General features: G+C 42.5%; 1 protein-coding gene across 1 annotated transcript; it reads left to right on the top strand.

Annotated features, from left to right (window-relative positions):
* The first annotated feature begins 1,102 nt into the window (after positions 1-1,102).
* LOC127221051 (V-type proton ATPase subunit S1-like protein) lies at positions 1,103-21,394 on the top strand. Its single transcript, XM_051182946.1, has 7 exons — positions 1,103-1,291; positions 7,663-7,703; positions 7,953-8,011; positions 8,452-8,669; positions 14,149-14,199; positions 18,182-18,422; positions 21,071-21,394. Exons 1-7 carry the CDS (start codon positions 1,197-1,199, stop codon positions 21,371-21,373), a joined length of 1,008 nt encoding a protein of 335 aa, XP_051038903.1. The 5' UTR covers positions 1,103-1,196; the 3' UTR covers positions 21,374-21,394.
* The last annotated feature ends 3,475 nt before the right edge of the window (positions 21,395-24,869 follow it).

Below are 24,869 nucleotides of genomic sequence, written 5' to 3'. Positions count from 1 at the left end.
GCTGGAGAGATGGTTCCGTGTTTAATAGCGCTGGCTGCTCTTCCGGGGGCCCCATGTTGGATTCCCAGCACCCACATGGCAGCTAAGGAGCATCTGTAACTAAATCACTCCAGTTTCAGGGAATACGAGGCCCTCTTCTGGCCTCTGGGGGGGGCATTGCACACATGCAGTGCACAGACATATATGCAGGAAAACATGGATACATACAAAACAATAATTTTTAAAAGTATCAAGACCCTGAAGTGACAAAAATGCCGTGCTCCATTTCAGAAGACTTTCAGTGTTATGAAATTTTACTACCTGTGTTTTAAATGCAAAATCTTTCTGGATTTTGTTTTGTGGCCTTGGGGGAGTAATACAGCCACTCTTTATCCAAGGCAAGAGGCTTTTGTCTATCATTTCATTTCATTTCCTGTTCCCCAGACTCCTTTTCATGCAGAAAATCCTGGATTTTATTCTGCCATCTTCCAGCACGCATCATTGTCCTGTGCTGGTCCCCGCTCCGTTCCCCTCTGCAGCAATTCTTCAAGCACTCATGCCCTTCTGTCCCTGTTATGCAGAAAACCAGCACAGATGTGAGAGCTTGCCTGGCTGTTACAACAGACGCTCTGGGAGCCATCCCACCGGGCATGCCTTCAGCAGCTCCTGATGCAGAGCCAGCGGGTCATCAGCATCCCTCTCAAGTCCTCTCCATTGATGGAAAGTTTACTTTTAACAGAGAACTGTGACCTAGAGCATATCTGCAAATACAGGTAAGTTCTAGAGATTTTTTTTTTCCCGACCAATTCACTTAAAATGTACAGGAAAATGTATAGTTCATAGATTTGAGAGAGAAGGTAATCATTTCCTGAGAAGTGGTGTGAGAAGCTTATGCAGAGGTAGGTGTATGACAGTAATACACCAGTGCAACTTGCAATAAAGGGTTTACTGGGTATGTATTTTCCCTACAAAGCGCTGCCTAATAATTTTTAAATGCAATGAATACCTGAAAGGCTAAATGCTGGGTTAGCTCTGTGCTCTAGACTGAGCATTGCCAGGTCTCACCCTCCTTGCTCCCCCATAGTACATCCTGGAAAAAGCTGTCTTTTTATTGGTTGGAGGTGCTGTCAGTCACTTGGCATGAACAGTTCAGCCTCTGCTCTGTTTGCTCTATGAATTAACAGATGTGCTTGGCTTGAAGAGACGTACGTTTCTTGATGGGAAGAAAACTCTTATTTAGTTTTTCACTTCTGTTTTTGTGCATGTTGTTTTCAGCCACTTTGGACCAGATACTTGCCTGGAAGAATGTAGGGTGAGTAATAGCCCATCCTTTACTGCAATGTGTTTGTGAACCTCAGTGCAAGTGTGAAATTAGATGTTTTTGTCATTTCTTGATACAGTTACGTATCTGCATTTGTTTAGGGCTCAACAATGTAAAAGCTAGGTTAGATCATACAGCTAACTACAATATTTATTATATTATACTTTTACTGTAAGAGGCAAGGATTATTGTTTAAAACACTACCAACACTGTACTTGGACAAAATATACCACTCCTTAACTGACTCTCAGACCAGCCCTGGCTCCGGCTGCTTCTATGTTTATAAATAGGGGCCAAGTCCACAGTCTCTCCGGTCATAATTATGTGAATGGAGACCTTAGGAATGTATAACCTGAGATCCCAAAGAAAAGACGTTACGACACATTGGTTGGCTAAAGGTGGTGATTGTTCATGACACATATTAACAATTAACGAGCATCATTTTTGTTTCCTTGTCTGTTTTCTTTCCATATCTTACAAAGGAATACACAGACTTCTCTCTTAGAAAGTATATTTAGAATCTCAGCTACAGCTAATATATATTGTTTCCCAATTATTCACGATGTGCCATCTCACCAAATGCATCAGGGAAATTGGTGGGAACGCGAGCACAGCAGCAAGCAGGGTGAGCCTGCAAAGCGTCTTGGAGAACTCCTAAGTCAGCAGCTAATAACAGCTTTAAGAATAGGCATTCAAAATGTTTCCTTCTTTTCTCCCCCTAAACCAATGAGTGCTTCCTTTCAAGTTTGTTTTTAAATAGTGCATGGCTTAAATGTCTCAAGTGGCTAAATGTTAATCATGTTTTGTTTGGGACAGGCCCCCTGTAGCCCAGGCTGACCTTGCATCTTGAACTTCTGATCCTCCAAGTTCTGGGGTTATAGGCATTCACTGCCACACCTGGCTTTGTAATACTATGGAATCCCGTGCTTTTGTGCTATGCAGCGATTAAATTTAGGGCCTCATGAATGCTGAGCAAGTGCTCTACCACTGAGCTGTATCCCAGCCTATAAGACTTAATATTTCTCTACGGAGTTTATATGGAAATGAGTGGCTTTTGTATTACATTGGAAAAAAAAATGGTGTCAAAAATTTAAAAATTCAGATGCTGCCTTTATTAAGGCCAAAATAAACATAATTTTAGCTTTAGAAGCTTAGATCTTAGAAATTGTGCAAACAGCTGCACCCTCCACAATAGCTACAGAACTAGACACTACCAACAAGCGAGTGAACAAGGAAAATGTGCTATATAGATACAATAAAATTTTATTTAACCCCATGGAAAAAAGAAGCTATGACATTTGCAAGAAAAATGGGTAGAACTGAAATATGAAGTGAAACACCCCTGCCTTAGAGTCAGAAACATAGCATGCTCTCTCTCTTAGGTGGCTCCTAGATTTTGCTTTTATATATGCACGGAGGGAGGGGACAACTGTAGGTCATGAACCTAGGAAAGGGATCATGAAAGGGACAAAAAGAGGCTTAAGGGAGGACTGGGGAGGAATAAAAAAATGAAGTCATTGCATACAAGCGTCTTTACAATGGAAGGGGACTACTGGGGAAGGAAGAGGAGAAGGGTACAGAGAAGAAAAGGGTGGTCAATGAGAGACAATTATGTATGATAATTAAAAATTTTTAAAAATCAAATAAGTTAAATCACATAGATGACCACTCTAATCTAATAATGCGTGCTAATTCACTATAAAGGGACCAACGATTCCTATTTTGTAATTGCTCTTTCAAGTCATGGATCTGAATGTAAAAATATCTTTGAACACTGTAGGGCGATTCCTAAGAGAGATGACAGCAGTTTCAGAATGTCGCACATTTCCTAAGTTTAAAGAGCAGAGTCGGGAGTGCTGGGGCTTCAAGTGGCTCCGTGGCTGAGAGCATGTTTGCAGCAGCAAAGACCTGAGTTTGGACCTCAGCACCTAGGTAGAAAAGCCAGACTTGGCCATGAACACCTGTCACCCCAGCCCCGCTGTGAGCAGGGAAAGGAAGGAAAGCAGTGAGCTCCAGGTTCAGTGAGAGACCCCGGTCTCTAGGGAGTAAGGCAGAAAGGAAGATACCCAGCAATCTCCTCTGGCCTCTATGCACACACACACACACACACATATATATATATATATATATATATATATATATATATATATATATATGCGCATGCGCATACACTTCGTGCACATACGTAAACACACTCACAAAGGAAAAAATCCTGTAAACAAAGTTCTTCTCTTTTGAATCCTAAATTGGATTTATTCTTTTGTTTGTTTGAGACAGGGCCTCACTATACAGCCCTGCCTAGTTTGGAATTCCCGCTGATGGTCAGTCTGACTTTGAACTCACAGAGGTCTGCCTCTGTTTCCACCTTTATTTTTGCAGCAGGGTCTCTTCGGAGATCTAGAACTTGCTGATTCAGTTGGGCTGGCTAGCCACTCAGCCCCAGGGAGCCTTTTGTTTCTGCTACAAAGTGCTAAGATTACAAGTTCCTGGCCCCATGTTCCATGGGGTCTAGGAACTGAACTCTGCATACTTATGAATGAATTGTCTCCCCAGGTTCTTAGCCACTTAAAACTATTTTTGTTAGATTATGGTAATGGTACGTTCCAGGTTTCATTATGATGTCTAGCTACTTAAAAATATAATGATTTTATGAAAGGGTCTCACTAAGTTGCCCAAGCTGGTTTTGAACACTCTCTGCAGAGTCAGAAGACCCTGAGCTTTTGATTCTTCTGCCTCAGACTCCATAGACATTGCAGGCCTGTGCTATGAGAACAAGCAAGGCTTAATTTTCTCACATCAGTGTTTTTCAACCTATTCACACAAGACAGATGTGGGCAGGTGTTAGTTTTCCCTGTCATCCAGATACTATGGAGTGACACAAAATCTCACTTGGTCAGGCTTAGGGTTGTATGCAAGGCTTGTCTGCATTGCAGTGCTTTTTTGTTTTTTTTTTAAAATAAAAATGACGTTATTGTATTGTTAGACCAGAGATGCATTAAAACAACCGAAATCTTCTTTGTTTACTATAAGCCCTTCATTAATGAACACATGAAAATATGTAATTAATAGACCAAGGCCTCAAACCAAGCAGTTTATTTATTAATTAATATACTTTTATTTAAAAAACATCTAGTTAATACCTTCTATTAGCTAAATATTCCCAATTGACTTGATACATTTATCTTTCCTAGGTAAAATCTACTTTCTATGTTTTTGTTAATGAAGAGAGTTAAAAAATTGGATATATAAGTTGCTGTGACGATATACAGTTTTGAATACCATTCGAGCTGAAGAAAGATTTAAAATTCTGTTCATGTGTATTAGAAAGCTCTGTGTCTCCAGGGAATGTTTTCTGCTTGTTAGTCCTTCTGTTATGTTCTCAGTGATGTTTTACCTCACACGGGAGGATGTGGAGTTTAGGTAGGTAGAGATGTTTTGCATAAGACATACATTACTTGTATGTTCAGGAAATTAGATTTCGTAGTGCTCCCAAGTGCGCCAAGATGAGATTGGCTGAATCTTTTCAACTTTATTCATAAGGAACTTCTTACAAACAGATATGTTTCTGTTGTGTGGCTAAGTGGTAGAACACATGCTTGACACAAAGGAAGCCCTAGGTTCATGCCTCAGAACTGGGGGGATAAACATACTCCACACTAGCTGGTATACATGAAAGTTCTTAAATCTTGGCTTGTAAACTCCCAAGCTATAAACACAGCACACACCTGTAAATGTGCATAGACAAAATGTGTTATATCTATACAGTTAGGTATTTCTTAGCAATGGACTAGAATTAAGCACTGATACAGTAGTGTACATAAATTCAAGCCATTGTGTTAAGATTAAAAAAACCAAGTACTAAAGGATAAATGTTATATGACTATTAATTTACAATTCTATAAAATGCAAACTCATACAAAATGAAAGGAAGTCAGTGTACTTGCTTGGGATGAAGAGTGAAGGGTTAAAGGTGAAGGGAACACTGTGGAGATGTTTGATGAGTGGCATTAATATTCTTTAAGTCTACTGAAGCTATAATACTATGGCTATGTCCAAACATATGCCAAACATATAGTATTGACTACATTACATGGGCACAGTTTTCTGTACAGGATTTACACTTGAATATAGTTGATAAAAATGAGCAAATTGTTGCATATATGTGTGAGGAGCAACTAGCAGGCATTTCCAAAATTTTTCATCTGTAGAAATTTTCACAAGATAATGTAGAATATTGTATTTAATATGTAATCAGTTCTATTTAATTATATGTGAAGTAAGACTGGCTTAACTTAATTACTAAGGCTGAATGGTGGGTTGGGTACCTGGGGAGGACTTTATGTTTTGGCTTGCATTAAAAAAGGATGTATTGCCAGGCACATACCTTTAATTAATTAATTAAAGGCGCATACCTTTAATTCCAGCACTTGGGGGCAGAGGCATGCAAGCTTTTTAAGGTCAGCCTGGTCTACATAAGTAAGTTCCAGGATGGCCAGGGCTACACAGAGAAACCCTGTCTTGAAAAAATAAAAAGATTTATTTTATTTTTAAATTATGTGTGTATGTTTGTGAGTGCAAGCCACCTATGTGTTAGTACCTGAGGAGGCCAGAGACATCAGATTCCTCTGGATTTATAGTTCCAGGCAATTTGGAGTCAGTTGACATGGGAAGAGAACTTAGGTCCTCTGGAATAGTAATACACTCTCCAATCCCCTGGTTTGCATGTTTTTATGCTTGGAATATAGGACAAAATATTTCTCTACTTCCCAACTTAACAATTTTAATTTAGGAGTTTGTGTTAAAGAGCAATCCACTGTAATGTCTGAGGACAGTAATTCTCAACCTTCTTAATGCTGTGTCCCTTTAATACAGTTCCTCATGTTGCAGTGACCCCCAACCATAAAATTATTTTCATTGTTACTTTATAACTGTAATTTTGCTACTGTTATGAATTGTAATGTAAACATCTGATATGTGATGCCCAAAGGGGTCATGACCCATAGGTTGAAAACTGCTGTCCTAGAATGTCAGAACCCTGGGAACAATTGCAATTAGTGAACTTTTCATTACATATGCTATCTTGAAAACAAAAATAGGCTTCTTTATTTTACAGTTGTGGAAATTCAAGGGCATGGAACCTGAGTTGGCTCAGTTCTGGTGAGGGTCCATGGCTGATGGCATGGTGAGATGGAGTGCATCTTGGGAGCAAGGAGTCAGACAGAGACATCCCCACTCTCACTGCTAGAAGTCTTATGCATCTCCCCTTCTCTTTTTTCTTTTCTTCCTTCTTTCCTCCTCCTCCTCCTCTTCCCCCTCCTTTTTCTTCCTTCCTCCTCTTGTTGAGACAGGGTTTCTGTTCTGGAACTCACTCTGTAGACCAGGTTGACCTCAAATTCAGAGATCCTCCTGCCTCTGCCTCTTGAGTACTGGGATCAAAGCCATGTGCCAGCACTGCCTGGCCCTTTGGAGGATGTTTAAACCACAACATAAATATGTGAGACTAGTAACATGGCTGAAGACACCATGATACATTTTTATGATGTAATAGTGCGTGAAACTCAAAATTTTGTCAAAAAAAAAAAATAGGTAAATTTGTGATAGATGCTGAAATCTAAAAATTGCAGGCTGAAAAATAATGTGCTCTCAAAATATATTTTTAAGCTTTATAAAAAGTAAATTATGTGGTATATGTATGTATATGAGTATATATAAAGAGTAGAAGGCTATAGCTAGTAATTTATATTTTCATAGTTTTCAGAAATTCCTTTTTGGCAATTGAATTTGTCTTTGGTTTGTTTGCTTGCTTGTTTTTCAAGATTGTGAGTCCTGGCTGTCCTGGAACTCACTCTGTAGACCAGGCTGGTCTTGACCTCAGAGAGATCACCTGCTTCTGCTTCCCAAATGCTGGGATAAAGGTGTGAGCTACTGCCTGCCTGAATTTTTCTTTTTTCAAAATAACAAATATTGAATATTTTGGCTATAATATAGTAACAACAAAGTGTGATATAAAATTTCATTGTAAAATAATTTATTACATATCATTATGTTTTTGCTATTGGTTATAGCTTGGTGGATAGCTCACTGCTAGCCATGCAAGTTGTGTCTCTCTGATATCCAGTAAGGATTGGAACTGATTCAGAAAAAGAAATAGATTTCAGTAATTTCTGTATTTTTCTATGTTTTGTTTGGAGAGGATGTGTTATATTTAAATCAGAAGTTCATCACATAAAAATACTGAATTCTGAGTGGCCAAAGTGTGCCCCTGAGTAAGATGGATACAGCTGAGATGGCTTCTCAGAACTTTGTGTGAAGTACCACTATAGATGTTCGCTCTATATTTCAAACTCTATTTCTAATTGCAGTTCTCAAGCATCTTCAAGTAAAGAAGTGATTATTCGGAGTGGTAAGGCTTGGACTTGCCCTTGTGTTTCCTGGGGGCAGGGATAAAGAAAGGCCTTCTCTGGGGGTGCATTAACCTCACTGGTGTAGTTTGAACCAGAGTCCCTCCTGGAAAAATCCTTTAAACTAGGACATTGTAAATGATAAGTCCAAATAGGATACAGATCAGAGATTGGCTCCTTAGCATCATTCAATTGTGTTAACAAACTGGTAGCATCAAGCCTTGATACTCACATCATCATTCACTTGACAGGTCAAGAGAATAGTGGAGAGGTGAAGCCAGTCCAGAATTTCACAAAACCGGTCACACAGGTATGGCTGTTGGGACATTAACCTTTAACCTAAATTGCATACTCACTTTTCAATGCTTTCAGAGCTACTATGAATACATACACAATAGTTACATTAATTATTAACAGAATCTCACTTGAACTCTCGGAAGTCGAGAAAAACATACAGTTCTTAATTTTACTTGCACTCTCATATTTTCGTCACATTATTCCATTTTATGGTTTCCCCACAGGAAACTGCAGCAGTGCATCGTTTATTACTCACTGCTCTCTCCTGACCAGTTTTTCTTTCGTTTGCATTTACACTGGAATAATTGAGCCACTCTTTGTGTTGTGCTTTAAGTAAATATCTAATAACATGTATACATTATTACAGGATACGAGTTGACCTTATCTATAGGGAGTCCTTATTTTAAGGACACACATTTTTATCTCTTAAATTTCTTTTATTTGACTAATTAGACTTTCAACTACAATCTGAGCAAAACCCATTGGAGTGATTTCAGTCATCACAACCCTGTTAAGTTCTCCAGGGATGGAGTCCCCTGCATCCTCTTCTGGACTAAAAGAATCACAGTTAAATTCAAGAATCAGACCTGGCTGGACCTCACAGATGAAGCACCTGGACAAAACACAACAGTGGACACTGGCAACTCAAACTGTACTGAGGAAAGTGCCACGTAAGTCAATCTTTCGGGCTGAAGAAGCCTTAGAGGTACTGCATACATTCATTGTGGCACACTGGATGTTTGCCTTTGTCTTCCAAATTAAAGAACGAGTCACAAATTAACTCGAAAACTTTATTAGTTCTTGTTTTGATCGTATTCACCCCCAACTCGTCCCAGATCCACTCCTTCTACCCACTCTTGCATCTAACCACCCAATTTTGAGTCACTTTCTGTGGTGGTTTGAACATAATCGGCCCCCATTAAGTTCATAGGGAGTGGTACTATTAGGAGGTGTGGCTTTGTTGGAGTAGGTATGGCCTTGTTAGAGGAAGTGTGCCATTGTGGGGTGGGCTTTGAGGTCTTATATATGCTCAAGCAACACCTAGTGTTCAAACTGCTTCCTGCCTGTTGCCTGCAAGTCAAGATATAGGACTCTCAACTTCTTCTCCAGCAATGGGTCTGCCTGCATACCGCCATGCTGCACTGGGATGATAATGGACTAATCCTCTGGAAATGTAGCCCCCTCTATTAGATGTTTGTCCTTTATAAGAGTTGCAATAAAAACCTTAGGACATGCTCTTTATTATTTTTTAACCAGCAAGACCAATTTTGGCCACTGAGGTTTAGTGGAGAGTGGTTAATTAGTTTTTTCTTCTGTGGGTTTTGAAAATGAGAAATTCCAATTCTTTCTAGAAAGGGAGGAAGCAAGAAAAGAGAGGGAGGGAAGAAGGAGGGAAAGTTTTGTCTACAAATATACGCATAGATATTTAGAAGGAAGTTTGATACTATATCGATTTAGTTAAACAATAGTGCTACATTTCACATTGGACTTAATGATATCCCTAGTTCTGGATTGTTGGCTAGGCTTACAATACCAGACATGGGGTACCTCCTCCCATGTCCCCACCCCACATCCAAGGGCGGCTAGTTACAGTCGCAGTAGTCATGTCAGTATTACACAGGTAGGCACATCTTGCCTAGTAGGTTGGCCTTTTGGTTGCAGGGTTCACAGCTGGATTAGACCAATTAAACCTCTACCACCTGAGTAGCCAGGAGGACACTCTCTCATGCTTTGTAAGCTGGCCCGACAGTAGGAAGGTTCTTGCTTTTCTCTGTATCTTGCAATGGAGGTGTGTGATGTGTCCTGCAATTTGCTCTTATTCTCTGATGATGGTAAGCCACAAAGAACCCTGTCAGGGGCCTGTATTGCTTGGAGGTAGAAGAAAGGAAGAAAGAAGGGATAAAAGTTAAGCTCTCTTCAGGCTTGGTCTCAAATGTTAACAGTCAAAGTACCTGAACTTACCATGAAAGAACTTAGGTCACACAGCAGGGCATACATGCCTTTGTGGGTTACTAAGGACCAATCTTTGCCTCTAGGTGGTGTGTTTGGTCTTGATGAGAGATTCTCCAATTCTAGAACTTGATCTATTACAGTTTGTGTTTAAGACGACATTTGGTCAAATTTCAGCCAATCTTTTGGGCATTTGAGTGTGAACAGAATGATTAGTTTTGGTTTGGGAGGAGCAGATTAAGTAAATGTCCCCAGTGAGAACAGATCACTTTGAAAGCCTTTCTTTGCTTTTCGGGCATCTGAAAACTTGAAAACTTTTTTCCCCCCGTTACTTGCCTAGGGAGAGGAAACTGGAAGTGTTCCCTTTGTGCTCTACAACCCCCCTGTTCAATATTTGTTGGTACAATGGGTGCTTTTGGAAGACCCTTTGCTTTTGTTCTGGCCTGTGAGGATATTTTGTATGAACGGTAACATATTATGCATGCACTCCTGTGTGCATTCCTTTTCCAGTATAAATGGTTTAACTGGAACTGCCAGTTTATTCTTGAACTCTGTTTCTTGTTTAAAGTTTTTGATGATGGGTGAAAATGGATACATTGATTTATCTGTAAAAGGGATATTATGCATTCTCCATGACTTGTGCTGCAGAATGTCTTCTAATAGGGTCTTAAGGAATTGTAATAATTACAAGATTTAGGGAATTGTTAAGAATCCATCCACATTTGTTTTTGTTGTTTCAGCGCAGCTATCAAGGACTGTGGGAGGGATGCCCACACTGCTGAGGACTTCTTTTCCCAGGCTCTAATTAATTCCCCACAGGGCTCTTGATTTGTGGTCAGTTGCATGGAGAGATGCTGATTGCCTGGGGTGAGCTTGCTTGGCCAGGGCTGGCTGCGGGTTCCATTCAGCCTGACATTAGGGGGTTGTGGGAAGAACCGGGGCGGCGCAGCTTTTTACAGGGCTGTGGAGAATTTAGTCATCAGTGGAAACTATGCGTGGAGAAAACCAAAAACTTGTCTTGCGGGCCCCAGTTCTGCCAGAGAGCTGTGTACCTTTAGGACCCAGGGGGTTGTCACCTATAAGATGGAAATGGTGGCAGCTATCCATTGTAGCTGACAGCCTTTGTGCCTTTACCCCAGGCCAGGGCTGGGAGGGCTCCACGTCTGGTGGCCCTATATTTCGTAAGGCACTCAGGCTGAGTGAGGCTAGGAAACCTACAAGAGTCCCACTGGGGTTCCAAAGTGTTTTTGAAGGGGACATGTTAGCACCTTCCTCTTGGCCTTATCTCACAGGATTATGAAAGCAGATGAGGAAATGTAAGTATAGGGTCCAGAGGACTTGTCAAGTGCTGTTCAAAGTGGTACCCTTTTCTTCTTAATTCCAACAAGTGCAATGGAACACAGTGCTGTCTAACGCTGCTGCTGGAGAGGCCCGGAGGGGGTGCTGTCTGCTTTTTCTCTGTTTTTAAGTCATTTTTAAGATTAGCTTACTTCTTGTTTGTGTGATTATGTCTGTGTATATGCACATGTGTGTTCTAGTGCTTGCAGAGGTAACAGGAGGGTGCTGGATGCCCTGAAGCTGTTGTTAGCCACCTGACGTGCTTGCTGGTTTCTGAACCCCAGTTCTCTGGGAGAGAACCAAGTGCTCTCCCCATCCAGTTTCTGGTTTTTACAGTGCACACATGAGACATTGGGCAGGCACCGATATTTTATTCTCCCACTCATCTCCCTAGAAATATACTCAGGTGCGAGCACAGGCTGACTCCTGCAACCCCTGACTCCTGCAGTCCTGCTCAGGTGAGATGCAGGCAGCCTGGGAGAACCCCCATCCAGAGAGCAGGCCTGGGCGGGGTGGGGGAAATGTTCTTCTCAGGAAGTGAGGGGTTTAGTTCCAGCTGCTAAGAACCCCTGATACTGACCCTTCTGAATTCCGTAGGACAATGAGGTGATTTTGAGGTGCTTGTGAGGGAACCCTTGTGTCTGACCGAATCGGAGCTGCTCCAAGAGCAAACCCAGGCGGAGACACAGCCATGTAAGGTCAAAAGCCCAGATTGAAAAAAGATGGCCATATTTCAGCTTTTGGAGACAAAACGTTCAGGGAGAGACATATTTGACAGACAGATTTGCTATGGAAGTCTTTTTAAACAGGGAAAGCCCTGCTAATAGAACACAGTCCCCGGGTCTGTGAGCATTTTGAGGTTGGGCATTTACAGCCCAAAGAATTCAGGGTCTGTTTTTAAATGTGTAAGAACCGGACACCCGCTGCGTTCCTTTCCTCACTCTTGCTCTCGGTTGTATCCATTTTTGTGTTCCTGTTGTTGTATGTCACCCAACACTTACAAGGTCTTCGCTGAACAAACAGTGAGTTAGCTTTGCTGAAATCTGGCCTCAAGTTCCTTGCTCCAGAGCATAGGGTGGTTTCAAGCTTCTGCCAAACCGAGTCTGCTGGGGAAAAGACCTGATGGGTCGCTTCTAGGAGCTGGTCAGTCACCTCACCAGGAGATGGCGGAAGGCTTAAGATGGCCTTCAGAGCAAGCGTCTATGTGAGGAAGCTAGTGTGGTCCATCCGGGGAACTCAAGGGATCTTTCTTCCCTCCTCCCTCCCCTTCTCTCTTCCCTCCTCTCCTCCCTCCCCTCCAGCCCCTTCCCCACTGCATCCCTCTTTCTTTTTTTCTTCTTTCCTTTTGTTTTTTTTCCAGACAGTGTTTCTTTCACTCTATAACCCTGGCTGTCTTTGAACTCAGAGGTCTCCCTGCCTCTGGCCCCCAAGTGCTAAGACTGAAAGTGGGCACCACCACACCTGGTATATTTTGTTCCTTAAAGTGGTTTATTTAGTCATTTGTAGCAGACAGTCAAAATACAATTAGGGTAGGGATCTCCCGAAGCTTTACTTAGTAAAGAAGCTTTGAAAGTGTGTTGTTTGTTTATTTTGTTTTTACATCCAGCCTGCAAATCCTCCTCCTTCCTCCCTCCTCCCAGCTCCCATCCCCCAACTCCATCTCCTCCTCCTCCGTTGCGCTTCACAAAAGGAAGGGCCTCCAATGGATATTAGCTAATCTGAGTTGCAGTGAGACTAGCCACCTCCTCCATCTATAAGTATAGAAGAATATCAGTAATCATTTCGTTGACTTTTTTTTTTTTTTTTTTTTTTTTTTTTGCCAGTTGTATTTGGTTCTATTCTAGGTCTCTGGGCTATCCAGTCTCTGGATCCTGGCTCTCCAGGCAGTGTTTGACGTGAGCTCCCTCTCATGGAATGGGTCTCAAGCTGGACCGGTTATTGATTGGTCACTCCCACAATTTCTACACCACCTTTTGAAAGTGTTTGCAAACAGGCAGGTCCAAGTTGATTCTGTTAGGAAATACAAATATTTCCTTTATCACTCTTGGTTATATTATTTATCTTGTGATCATCACATCCCTTCCTCATAAACAGTATTATAGAGTTCAGTGCAGCCACTGGTCTTTCTGTTTCTTGGAAGTAGGTCAAGCTGAGGAAATCAATGGCATGCTGTTTTTCATCCTCACTACTATTTGCTTTTTCTCTCTTTGGTGTCTTAAGGCATATTAAGGTGTTCTGACTTCTAAACATCTTATTGATATAACAGCAGCATTCTTTGTACACTCAAATTTCTTTTACTTTCCCGTTATAAACACTTAGCTCATCAGTCTTATATTTCTAAACCTACTTGGAAATATGAATGAAGAATAATAACCTGCACAAATTCAAAGTGTATCTTGTGGTCAGTTTTCATATATATGAAAACATAATGCTGTCACCACAACAAAGATCACAACCACTTTCATCATGTCTAAAATATACTTGTTGCCCTTTGTAATCCATTGCTTGGATCACTACCACATCTCCAGGTAACAATTGGTCTAGTTCCTATCATTCAAGATTAATTTGTGTTTCTTAGAATTTTATGTAAATGTAGCCATATAGTATGTTCTCTCTCTCTCTCTGTGTGTGTGTTCACTTGTGTGCAGGTGTGCCAGTGTGCTCAAACCATGGTATCTGTATGGAGGTTAGAGGACAACTTGCAGGAATTGATTCTGTCCTTCCACTATATGGGCTCCAGACATTGATCTCAGAACTATTGTCATCGGGCCTGGAGGCAGGTGCCCACACCAGCTGAGCTATCTTGTAGCCTGAGCTATTCTATTCCTCTTTTGATCAACTGTGTTGTTTCCATTTTCTTAGGTTGTCCTTAAGGTTTGGTGATGCTGAAAATCCCAAGGATATTGACATAAGGTAAGTGTTACAAGCAGTTTTCCTGCCAGCCTTGTTCCAGAGCTGAGTCAGCCCCAAATAACACACAGATACACTGTATTAGATATAAAGCTGTTGGCCAGTTACTAGCATTTCTTATTGGCTAGCTCTGTCTTAAATATTAACCCATTTCTATTAATCTAAGTGTTTCCATGTGGTCTAGGCTTACCAGAAAAAGGGTCCAGACCTTTTTCTCCTCTTGGTCCTACATTTTGACTCTCCTCTCCTACATCTCCCAGAATCCCCCTCGTCTCCTACTCCTACCTATCTTGCCTTCTTATTTGCCAATAGTGCTTTATTCATTAACCAATAAGAGAAACATATTTACAAAATGACATTTCCCATTAGGTAGGTAGTGTTATAGTTTTAGCATGTTAGAAATAATATGCTCTACTTAATTTATTCAATCCCCCTGTGAACACCAAGGGTCAAGCATGTATCCTTCCTGTGACACATTAGGTCTATATCTAAGTACACTGAGAGGGCAGTGGCCATGTCTATTGGGATTCTGTAGGTGTGTTTTCTATAAATCAAAGTTCATACATAGCTTAGTACTCTGAGAATTTAGTGGTGATGGGTAAGAGGATCTGGTGCAGATGCTTTCTTTTCCTTCCTTCCTTCCTTCCTTCCTTCCTTCCTTCCTTCCTTCCTTCCTTCCCTTCCCTTCCCTCCCTCTTCCTCCTCCTCCTTCAGTCATTATTATAACCACTATCCAAACACCTCTACTCCTCACTTCTCTTCAGTGAGGGTTTCAGAGTACATGAACTGAGAACCCAGAACACACACTAATACTGAGTAAAGCCCAACAGACTTCAGGTCTGGCTTTCATTATAGCTTCTTATAAGAATCACAGGATTTGACCACAGTGAAGAAATCTTTGCTGTCATAATTCCCCAGCAGACAGTCAATATAGGCCTCCATTTTTCTCTGCTTGTGATAGAAGGCTGCACCTACTAATATTGATTTATCTTAGCAGTCAACACTCAACAAATGAGAAGATAAACAGTTTTCTTCTTGTGTTGGGTACCATATCCCTTTAAACTCATCACCCTGAAGGCAGGGACAGGCAGATTTCTATCAGCTTGAGTAAACACAGTGAGTTCCAGACCAACCAATGCTACATTGTAAGATGGTTTCAAGTTGTTTTTCTTCCCATAAAAATATATCAATAATTTTCTCAATCGTTGGTGATAAAGAAATTTGAAGGCATACTTTTTTTTTCCTTCAAAAATTCAGTGCATGGGCTGGGGAGATGGCTCAGTCAATGAAGGCAGAAGGACCTAAGTATGATCCCCCAAACCATGTTATAAAAAGCTGGGTATGGTTATTGCTGGAAAGGTGGGGATAAGTGACTATATAAGCCAGTGAGAGATCCTGTCTCAAAACAAAACAAAACAAAACAAACAAACAAAAAGGTCAGCAGTGCCTGATGAACAATACCTGAGGTTGTCCTCAGGCCTATTCATGAACACACACACACACACACACACACACACACACACACACACACACACACACACCAGAGCTTTCCTTCCTATAGGATGAACTTTTTAGTGGAGATGAATACTTTTGTCTCCTGCACTGTGTGCTCTGTAGGACTCTCTGGTTATGTGGAAATATTTATGAGTCCTCAATGAAGGGTTCTGAGGCTGGAGAATGACTACACACTCCACCTTTCTCTCAGAAGTCCACACATAACTTTTTTATTCAAAACCTGAAAAACTGGAAAATATTTCTGTAAATCATGACCACCATCATCACTTAGGACAGAGATAAGTGATATGCATGTCCATACACCACATCTACTTGGCTCTTACCTTTTGAGAGTAGTAGAACTCAGCTTGCTCAGCTACCCATTCTCTCTCCGTAATTGCCTTTTTGGCCAAAGAAGTTTGTGATGGCTACTTTTTGTTGAGCAGAGGGAGTTACAGTAGAGAAAATACTTTCTCCACAAGACTGGCCTGTGTGCAAGACTATAAGGCATTTTCATACTTCTTAGTGATTGATGTGGGAGGGCCCGGCCCATTGTAGATGGTGCCACTTCTAAGCAGGTGGTCCTGGGTTCACTAAGAAAGGCTGTCAACCATGGAGGGTGAGCCAGTGGACGCCACTTCTCCATGACCTCTGCATCAGCTCCTGTCACCAGGTTCCCACTTTGTTGAGTTCTTACCTTGATTTACCTCTGTGATGGAGGTTACCTGGGAAGTTACCTCCTCAAGGTGATATAGATCATGGTGCTTTTTATCACAGAAATAGAAACTCTAGTTGTGATGGCTTAAAGTTTAGACTTACTATGCTTGAGAAGCAAAAATTTAAAAAATGCCTCTAACACATAAGCCCTACTTTGTACAGACTGTTCTCTAGCAGCCCACTGCCCCTTTCTCCCAGATGTTGGAGACTATTAAATTTGACTGATCTTGTAAAATATTCTCTTCTAGCAAGATAGTAGGTCATAAAACTAACTGCTATTTCTGCTTTTGTAATCAAACGTGCTTACACTCTGCTTAAAAAGATGCCTAAGACACTGAAAGATATATATGTTAAAAGTAGACCCTGTTGACCCAGAGGCAGACTGCATTCAATCTCGTGGGTTTTGTCTTTATGAGCCTTGAGCTGACATGGCTAGGTCTGCATATTGAGGTGGGTCTCAGGGGTATTCCTGGCCCCACATTGTCTGCCAGTATGTAAATAAAAAGGCTCTTCTTTTAAGTGTATCCATGGTCATGGTGAATTTCTGAGTTACCTCAGACATCTAACATGGACAATGTCTTCCATGCTTGTCATGGAAGAGTGTAAGGACTTCAGCCTCCTCTACCCTAAGTGAGGCTGCTCAGAAGTGTCTTTTTTTTGCCTTGACACCCAGGATTCCCCATGTGGTCTTTGTCCACTGTGAAAATACACTTAACGTTCTCCCCATTAACAGCCTCGTCTTCTACCATTGTTCCTTTGTCCATATATATGTTTCTATATACCTGAATGACCAAATCCTTGCATCCATCTCTTTGTCTCAGGGTCTGCTGCTACAGAGGCACAAAATAAGATAAAGAAAACCCATGAAATAGAAAAATCAGAACCATTAAGCCATAAGAATATGAAAGTAAGTCAGGCAGCGGTGGCAAATACCTTTAATCCCAGCATTTGGAGGCAGAGGCAGGTAGATATCATGAGTTTGGGACCAGCCTAGTCTACAGATCAAGTTCCAGGACAGCTAAGGCTACATAGAGAAACCCTATCTCAAAAAACCAACCAACCAACCAACAACAACAACAAAAAGGATAAGAAAATAAAAGTAACTGATAATCCATCCCATATTTGCAATTATACTGATGTTTTGAACCCATCATTCTTGACTTTTGTTCTATGTAACAGCTCATTTTTTAAAAGTAAAAGACAATTATCATAAACTGTATCCATATATATTTTCACTGATTGGAGAATGTTCTACCTCAGAGCTGTTAGCAGTGACAGTGCTGGTCTCAGTTACATCTGAAGACAACTAAACAGGACATTCTAGAGAAATTAGGCGAGGTATTTTGTTCCTCATAGGTGACACCAGGGTAACAATATTGTCTGTCTCATAGTGCGGCTTAAGTAAATACACAAGAGTGACAAGTGTGGCTGGCACAGAAGAAAGCTATTACTATTATTTTATGACAATTTAAGTCTATGTTAATGTACACCTACGTTTTTATCGAATTTGTTGCAATGATAAACATACACTTTGATTCTTAGAAAAGGAAAAACACCGCATCTCCCCCCCCCACCCCCCTTTGTAGGATTTTCATGTTGTTCTTTTCCTGTTGGCAATTACTAACAACAGGCTCTTGTTTGGCGCCAAAGGGAAGCCTCTCCCCAGTTCGAGTCCACAGCCTGACAAAAGAGGGCGCCATTGTACTGTTCACAGATGACGCTCTGCCGGCGTTAGTAAGAGCTGGGGCTAACAGTAATGTACAATCCTTTTCAGGTTCACCCTAACCAATTACAACAAGCTGTCCAGCCAGAGCTGGTTTAGTTTACACCGAGTCGAGATCATCTGCAACAACTCAGTGCAAGCAACTTTTAATGCAACTGGTGTATATGCTCTGTCAAGTTACTCCTACAGCTGCCAACGAGTCAGCAGCCTGCGGAGGAATGATGCCCTACTGTTGCTTAGCAGCTCTGATGATGTGTCGAGTCTGTGGGAGGTCACGTTTATTGATTTCCAGGTAATAAGCTAAAGCATACACTTGACACGCCTGCATATTCGATGCCAAAGAAACTCAGTGTTGAAGTCACCCAAAACGAGATGTTTGAAGGAAGAGCCTTTAAGGTAGCATTGGTTTGTTCGGTCTTCTGAGGTATGAGATGGAGCAGGATGGTGAAGTTCTTCCACGTGAGTCCTCCAGGAACTCAGATTTTTACTTTCCTGTTTACCCACTCACCAGGTACTTATCTAAACCGTGGTGCAGGTGTGGCTGAAGCCTGGTGACTGACACTTCCTGGGCCCAGAGGCTGTCTGGGCAGAGGCACTGCAGGGTAATTACTTTATTCCCTTCTGAGAGTGAAGCAGTGATCTTATCAGGGCAGATAAGAAGTACATCTGCAGTGTGAAAGACAGCGTTGACAGTTAGCATGGGAATGGAATCATCAACCAGTCAAAAATAGCCCGGAGATCTTGAAAACCTTGGGAGAAAGGCATGGGAATGTGACAGGCACTTTTTCACCCCCACATCCCAGGATCCCCTCAGGCTGAGGGATGTTTTTATCAAGTCCCTCCATCTGTTTATCTTTGGCCAGTGCTTACTCACTGAGGTAGCAGGCATGGCATTGTGTGCCCCTTAGAAGGGTGCATTCCTGCTTTTTCCATCTGCACGTGGGTATAATATTCATGTATATTCCTCTCTGCTGGGGGCAGGTATAGTGTCGGAAAAGGTCAAGGGAAAGGGAAGAACATGCATTTTGGAGGGAGGCAAACCTGATTGGAAAACCTTTCCTGTGATCCACTGTTAAGTTACTTACCCTTGCCAATTTCTAACCTATTTTCAACAACGTAGAAGATACATGTGTGGCCTCATGTGTGTGGAACAGGACCATTCCAGGCATGGAATAACAATGCCACTTATGCCAGCATATGTTAATGGTTAAGACAACACATGTATATATTGTGACAAAAATAACACAACAAAACACATGGACAAAGACCAGGGGTGGGGATTTTGGGTGGAAGGAAAGGGGGAGAGGAGAACCAGACAGGACTCAGAAGCCACCAGTGAGATTGGCTTACAAACCCACAGGATTAACCTCTCTGCTGGCTGGATGAGGCAAGGTCATTTTGACTCCAAGCTTTGGAGCAGGAGCATAAGGCAGAGACATTCCAGCATACATTCACAGGTCCCAGAGACTCCAGAGAGCTTGCTGTGAGGAGCACAGTTTTCTCCTGGGCTATGTGATGTGTACACATGGAATTAGTCTCCCACAGAAATGTGTGTCCTCACCTGGTGGAAGCACCTAGAATGTAAAGAGAGGCAAGAACGCAAGGTCAGGCCACAGAAGACCACTTTAACACTGCAGGTTTGCTGGGCTTTCTTACAGGAGAAACATTTGTCTCTCAGCTGACCCTAATTTCTCCCATGGATACCAAATCCATGTATGCTCAAGTCCCTTATGTAAAATGTCATGGCGTTTGCCTATAGCCCATGCAAAGCCTTCTATGGTGGGGACATGAGGAGCAGAGAGAGAAGACACAGAAGCTCTGGAGTTGTACACTGAGTCCATGTACGAAGTCAGGTTTCACAGGTGTAAGTTTTATCATCACACATTTTCTGCTGTGTCTCCAGGTTAGTCGCTGAACTTTGCTGAGCCCCAGTCTCTTAGGTTATAGTATAGTCCCTTGCTCAGAGGCTGTCCTGAATGTTAAATTGGGTAAGGAGTATCTGGTATATGTGTGTTTCTGTTTGTGTTTTTGCCGTATTAGGACTCATGTTCTCCCCAAGAGATGCTGTCTAGCTTCTTCCTGTCTGTGGTATCAAAGGCTGAACTTTTCAGACCCACAGCATGCTTGATCTAGAGACAAAGCAGAGTGTGATTGTACACGAACTCAAATAGTCCTAAGAACTGGATTACAAGAAGTTTTATTTCAGAGACTAGAGTTGCAGGAGACATAGTCGCTACAGCTTACCCGTCTCAGAATGTTTGGTTGCTTTTGCTTTGAAAATCAAGTTTCAGCCAGGGATGGCAGCTCCTTCCTGTCTGTGATGCCAGAACACATGAGGCCGAAGCAGGAGGAATGCAATGAGTTTGGGGCCAGCTGCGCTACACTGTGAGCCCTCAGCAAAATTTCACTGTCCCAGGACACAGAATCATAATTATCAGATCAGGTGCTTACATTATTCTACAATTTGGTGGTGTGTGCCCTAGCGCTTCCCATTGCTTGGCAAAGTACCCAACAAAAGCCACTTTGAGGGAAAATACTTCTTTTGGCTCACAGCTCCAGCTTCCAGCCCATCACTGCAGGAAGTCACCGTAGCAGAAACATGAGGAAGTCAGAGCATAACTGCATGAGTGCCGATCAGCTCACTTCACGTTTACACAGTCTGGGACCGAAACCTAGGGAAAGGTGCCATCCAAAGGGACTGGGTCTTAACACACCAATTTACATAATTAAGACTACCCTCCCCCACAGCCGTGCCCACTGGGAGTCTGATATACACATTTCCTCACTGACACTCTTAGGTGGTTCCAGATTCCGGGGTTGACAATTAAAACTAACCACAACATGTGAAATTTGGTTCACTGGGGCCCAGAACCATCAGCACACTGAGAAGAGACTCTTAGAAGGCATAGGTCACTTCTGCTCTTCTCTTTCTCTGGACAGATCCAAGGCTTCTCCATCAAGGGGGCACAATTTGCCCAGGCCCGAGACTGTGGCTCTGCCTTCTCAGCTGCTGTTCTCATTGGCCTGGCCACGTCTCTGATATTGTTGCTGGTTCTGGCCTATGCCCTGCACATGCTCATCTACCTGCGCTATCTGGACCGCCACTATGAGTTCATCAACTCTCCTGCCCGATTCCCACCTCTGAGAGAGCTAGATACAGGGGAGGAGAAGGAGCTGCTGGGGAGCCAAGGAGCTGAATGCTACGAACTGAGGAGCCAACAGATCTGCAAAATCTATATTTAGCAGCACAAGTTTCTGTTTCCTCACCAGGGCCACTGCTGGGTCTGTAAGACATTGTTTTCTTCCATGCTGTCTGACTTGTGAATTGTTTGATTTAAAAAAAAGGAAAAAGAAAAGAAAGGAAAAAAAAAAAAAAAAAAAAAAAAAAGGCGATACCTTGGTGATGAGTTGGTTTTTAGCATCTATTGGTTTTGCTAGGTAGACCTGGGGTAGTGATAAACTATCAGACCCCACAGGGTCTGATAAGCAGGACAGATACCCGAGCATGGCAAAGAGAAAACGGCAGCCTGTTGGCTAGTTTTATATCGACTATACACAAGCTGTAGTCAACGAGAGGCGGAATCTCAACTGAGAAAATGCTTCCATAAGACTGAGCTGTAGGCAAGTGGGTAAACCTTTCCTTAATTCATGATTGATGGGGGGGAGGGCCCAGCCCATAGTGGGCGGTGCCATTCCTAAACTGGTGGTCCTGGGTTCTGTAAGAAAGCTGACTGAGTAAGCCATGAGGAGCAAGCCAGTAAGCAACACCCTTCCCTGGCCTCTGCATCAGCTCCTGCCTCTAGGCTCTGTCCTGACTTCCTTTAGCGATGAACAGTGATGTAGAACCCTAAGCCAAATAAACCCCTTTTCTCCCTCCCCATGTTGGGCTGGTCATGGTGTTTCACCACAGCAATAGAAACCCCGAGAAAACAGCTAGGGGAGGGGAGAGAGAGAGGCGGCAGGAGACGTTTAGATTTTTAAGTGTTTTGTAACAATTTACATCCATCCTCCCCCCACCCCCAGGGATTACATTGTAGTTTCATTGTAAAAAAAGCAGTCTTCCTTTTCTCTCTTTTCTAGAGCTGCTTCTGGAAAGCTGCAGTCAGTCTGTGGCAGGGCCTTGCACTCTTAAGCTGCCCAGGCAAGGGCTTTGTCATTCACAAACAGCAGGGCCTCAGCTGTGTGTTAGGGGTGACATTCATGCCCTTTCTGTCTGGCTGTGAGCCCAGACTGGCCTCATTCATGTCCTGCAGACTTCTGTAGCCTGCCATGTGCATCACTGAAACAAGCAACAGAGGACACACAGTGAGCATGCTGTGCAAATACTGCTGCAGTCCCTCATCCCCACCCACTGGGAGTGAGTGCTCCCTAAACTCTTGCTCAGTGGAAAGTCTGGAGCCACCACCATGCTCTTACTCCCCTTTCCTCGTCATGGATTCTTCTGTGATCCCTTCCAGCCCTTAGAATATATGAACGCCGAAGATTGCTTCATTCCCCATCTCTCCAAAGCAGTAATGTGCTTTCCTTGTGACGGAGCCTACATTGCATTTTCCTCCCCAGATTGTGCCCATGACCTAGGCTTACTAAGACTATCTCCATACCAAACTCAGAGTGCACACAAAGGAGTGGCACTTGGGAAGCTGTGGTCATAGGTCCGCTCTCCACTTCCACATTAAATGGTGAGCGGTGGATGATGAGCCCTGAGCATCCCTGACAAGACAGTCTGCTAAGCATTTCTTTTGGCTGCATCATTACTAGCTGAACGTAGGTTGGGTCCTAAGACTGTCACAGTCTGGAAGATATAAAGTTCTCTTTGTTTGGATATCTGGAGTAGATTTGGTAGTCTGCAGCTGAGATTCCCTATTCATGTCGCTGATAAACAGAGGGAACTGCAGAAAAGAGATGCTCTATCTGCTCTAGTCTGTTTGAAACCAACAGACGACTTCCTGTTAACATTTGAAAATGGGGCACACAGACCATGCAGTTAATCTATGACAGTTGGATTTTCATGTTTTGCCTTGAGTATTCACTGGTGATACAGGTAGCTTTTTATTGATTATAAGTACATGAAAAATAGACAGTTTATTGCTCAAACCAGGATGCTTTGGACAGTGAAAAGGAATGCCATTGAAGTTCCATGACAGAAGACATGGATGGTGCTAGGTAAACTGAGGTATATCATCAGCTTAGGTATTGCAGATCTCTTGTGTGTTAGGCTGCTCTTTAGATGTATGCAGGAAAATGAGCTAGAACATTTAAATGAAGAGCTAGGCTAACTGCAGATCTTCATCTCTCCCTCCTCTACCCCAAATCCCACCCCCTAGTCTTACCCCCAGCTCTTAGGAGACCACCATATGCATACTTACCTTTATCCTCCACAGTTTTAGCAGATCATACAACTCTTCGACTTTAACTTTTCTTCCCCCAACGCACCCCTGCCCCAGCCCTATATTCCAGCAGACATTCTCTGGGAACTCAGCAGCCAAACTAGCCAGGGAAGAAGGGAGATGCACTTCAGATCTTCACACTCCCTTCTCGCCTCCAAATCTAGTCCTCCAGTCTCATCTGCAGCTCCGCAGCTGACTAACCATTGTGACCTCTCCTCACTCTCTGCCCCATTTCCCAAGCAGATCCTGATGGAGCAACCTGCTTTCCTTCGTCCCATGGATGTATTCAGCACCCCCTCTCCCAGTCCATTCCCAATTCCTAACTGTCCACTCCCAATACCTAAAAACACCTTGTCTTAGTTAGTGTTTCTATGGCTGTAAAGAGACATCATGACCACGCCAACTCTTATAAAGGAAAAACATTTCATTGGGATAGCTTACATTTTCAGAGGGTTAGTCCATTGGCATCATGGTGCACTGTGATGGTGTTGCAGGCACACATGGTGCTGGAAAAGGAGCTGAGAGTCCTACATCCTGACCAGCAGGCAACAGGAAGTGGTCTGAGACAGAAGGCATATCTTGAGCATAGGAGTCTCAAAGTCTGCCTCCACAGTGACACCTTTCCTCCAACAAGGCTACACCCACTCCAACTAATCCATACCTCCTAATAGTGCTACCCCTAATGAGCTTATGGGGTCCAATTACATTCAGACCACACATACAAAATGGAACCCTCCCAAACCCCCCCCCCCCAGGGATCACACCTATTAGCATCCCAAAAGAATTACCTAGTCACCTCAGCCACTACATCCTCCTAAGATAACCAGAAAAGGCAAAAATAAATAAATAGATAGATAGATATCAAAGAACAAAATACCCTCCCCAAAAGATAAAACCAGATATCAGTACCTAGAATCACAATCATTCCAAACTCAGATGCCTAGACATCAGTATGAAAGCACAACCAATAATAGGCGGGGTAATATATCACCAGGAGAGCCCAGCAATTCAACCACAGTAGGCCCTGAGAAATGCAACATAGTTGTAGCACAAGCTAGGACCTTGAAATAGCCTTTATGAATATGATAGAAGTCCTTAAAGAGAAAATGAATAAATCCTTTAAAGAAATCTATGAAACAACAGACAGTGGAAAGAAATGAACAAAGCAGGTCAAGACCTAAAAGTGAAAACAGAATCAATAAACAAAACCCAAACTGAAGGAACTATAGAAATGAAAATTTAGGAACTCGAACAGGAACCTCAGAGGCAAGCCTCACCAGCAGACTACAAGAAATGAAGGAGAGAATCTTAGGTACTGAAGATACAACAGAAGAAATGGATACTTCAGTCAA

Source organism: Phodopus roborovskii, unplaced genomic scaffold, assembly GCF_943737965.1.
Source record: "Phodopus roborovskii unplaced genomic scaffold, PHOROB, whole genome shotgun sequence".
In the NCBI taxonomy this organism is placed as follows: domain Eukaryota; kingdom Metazoa; phylum Chordata; class Mammalia; order Rodentia; family Cricetidae; genus Phodopus; species Phodopus roborovskii.
Note: the sequence above shows the minus strand (reverse complement) of the source record. Positions and strands in the feature narration are given on the sequence as shown.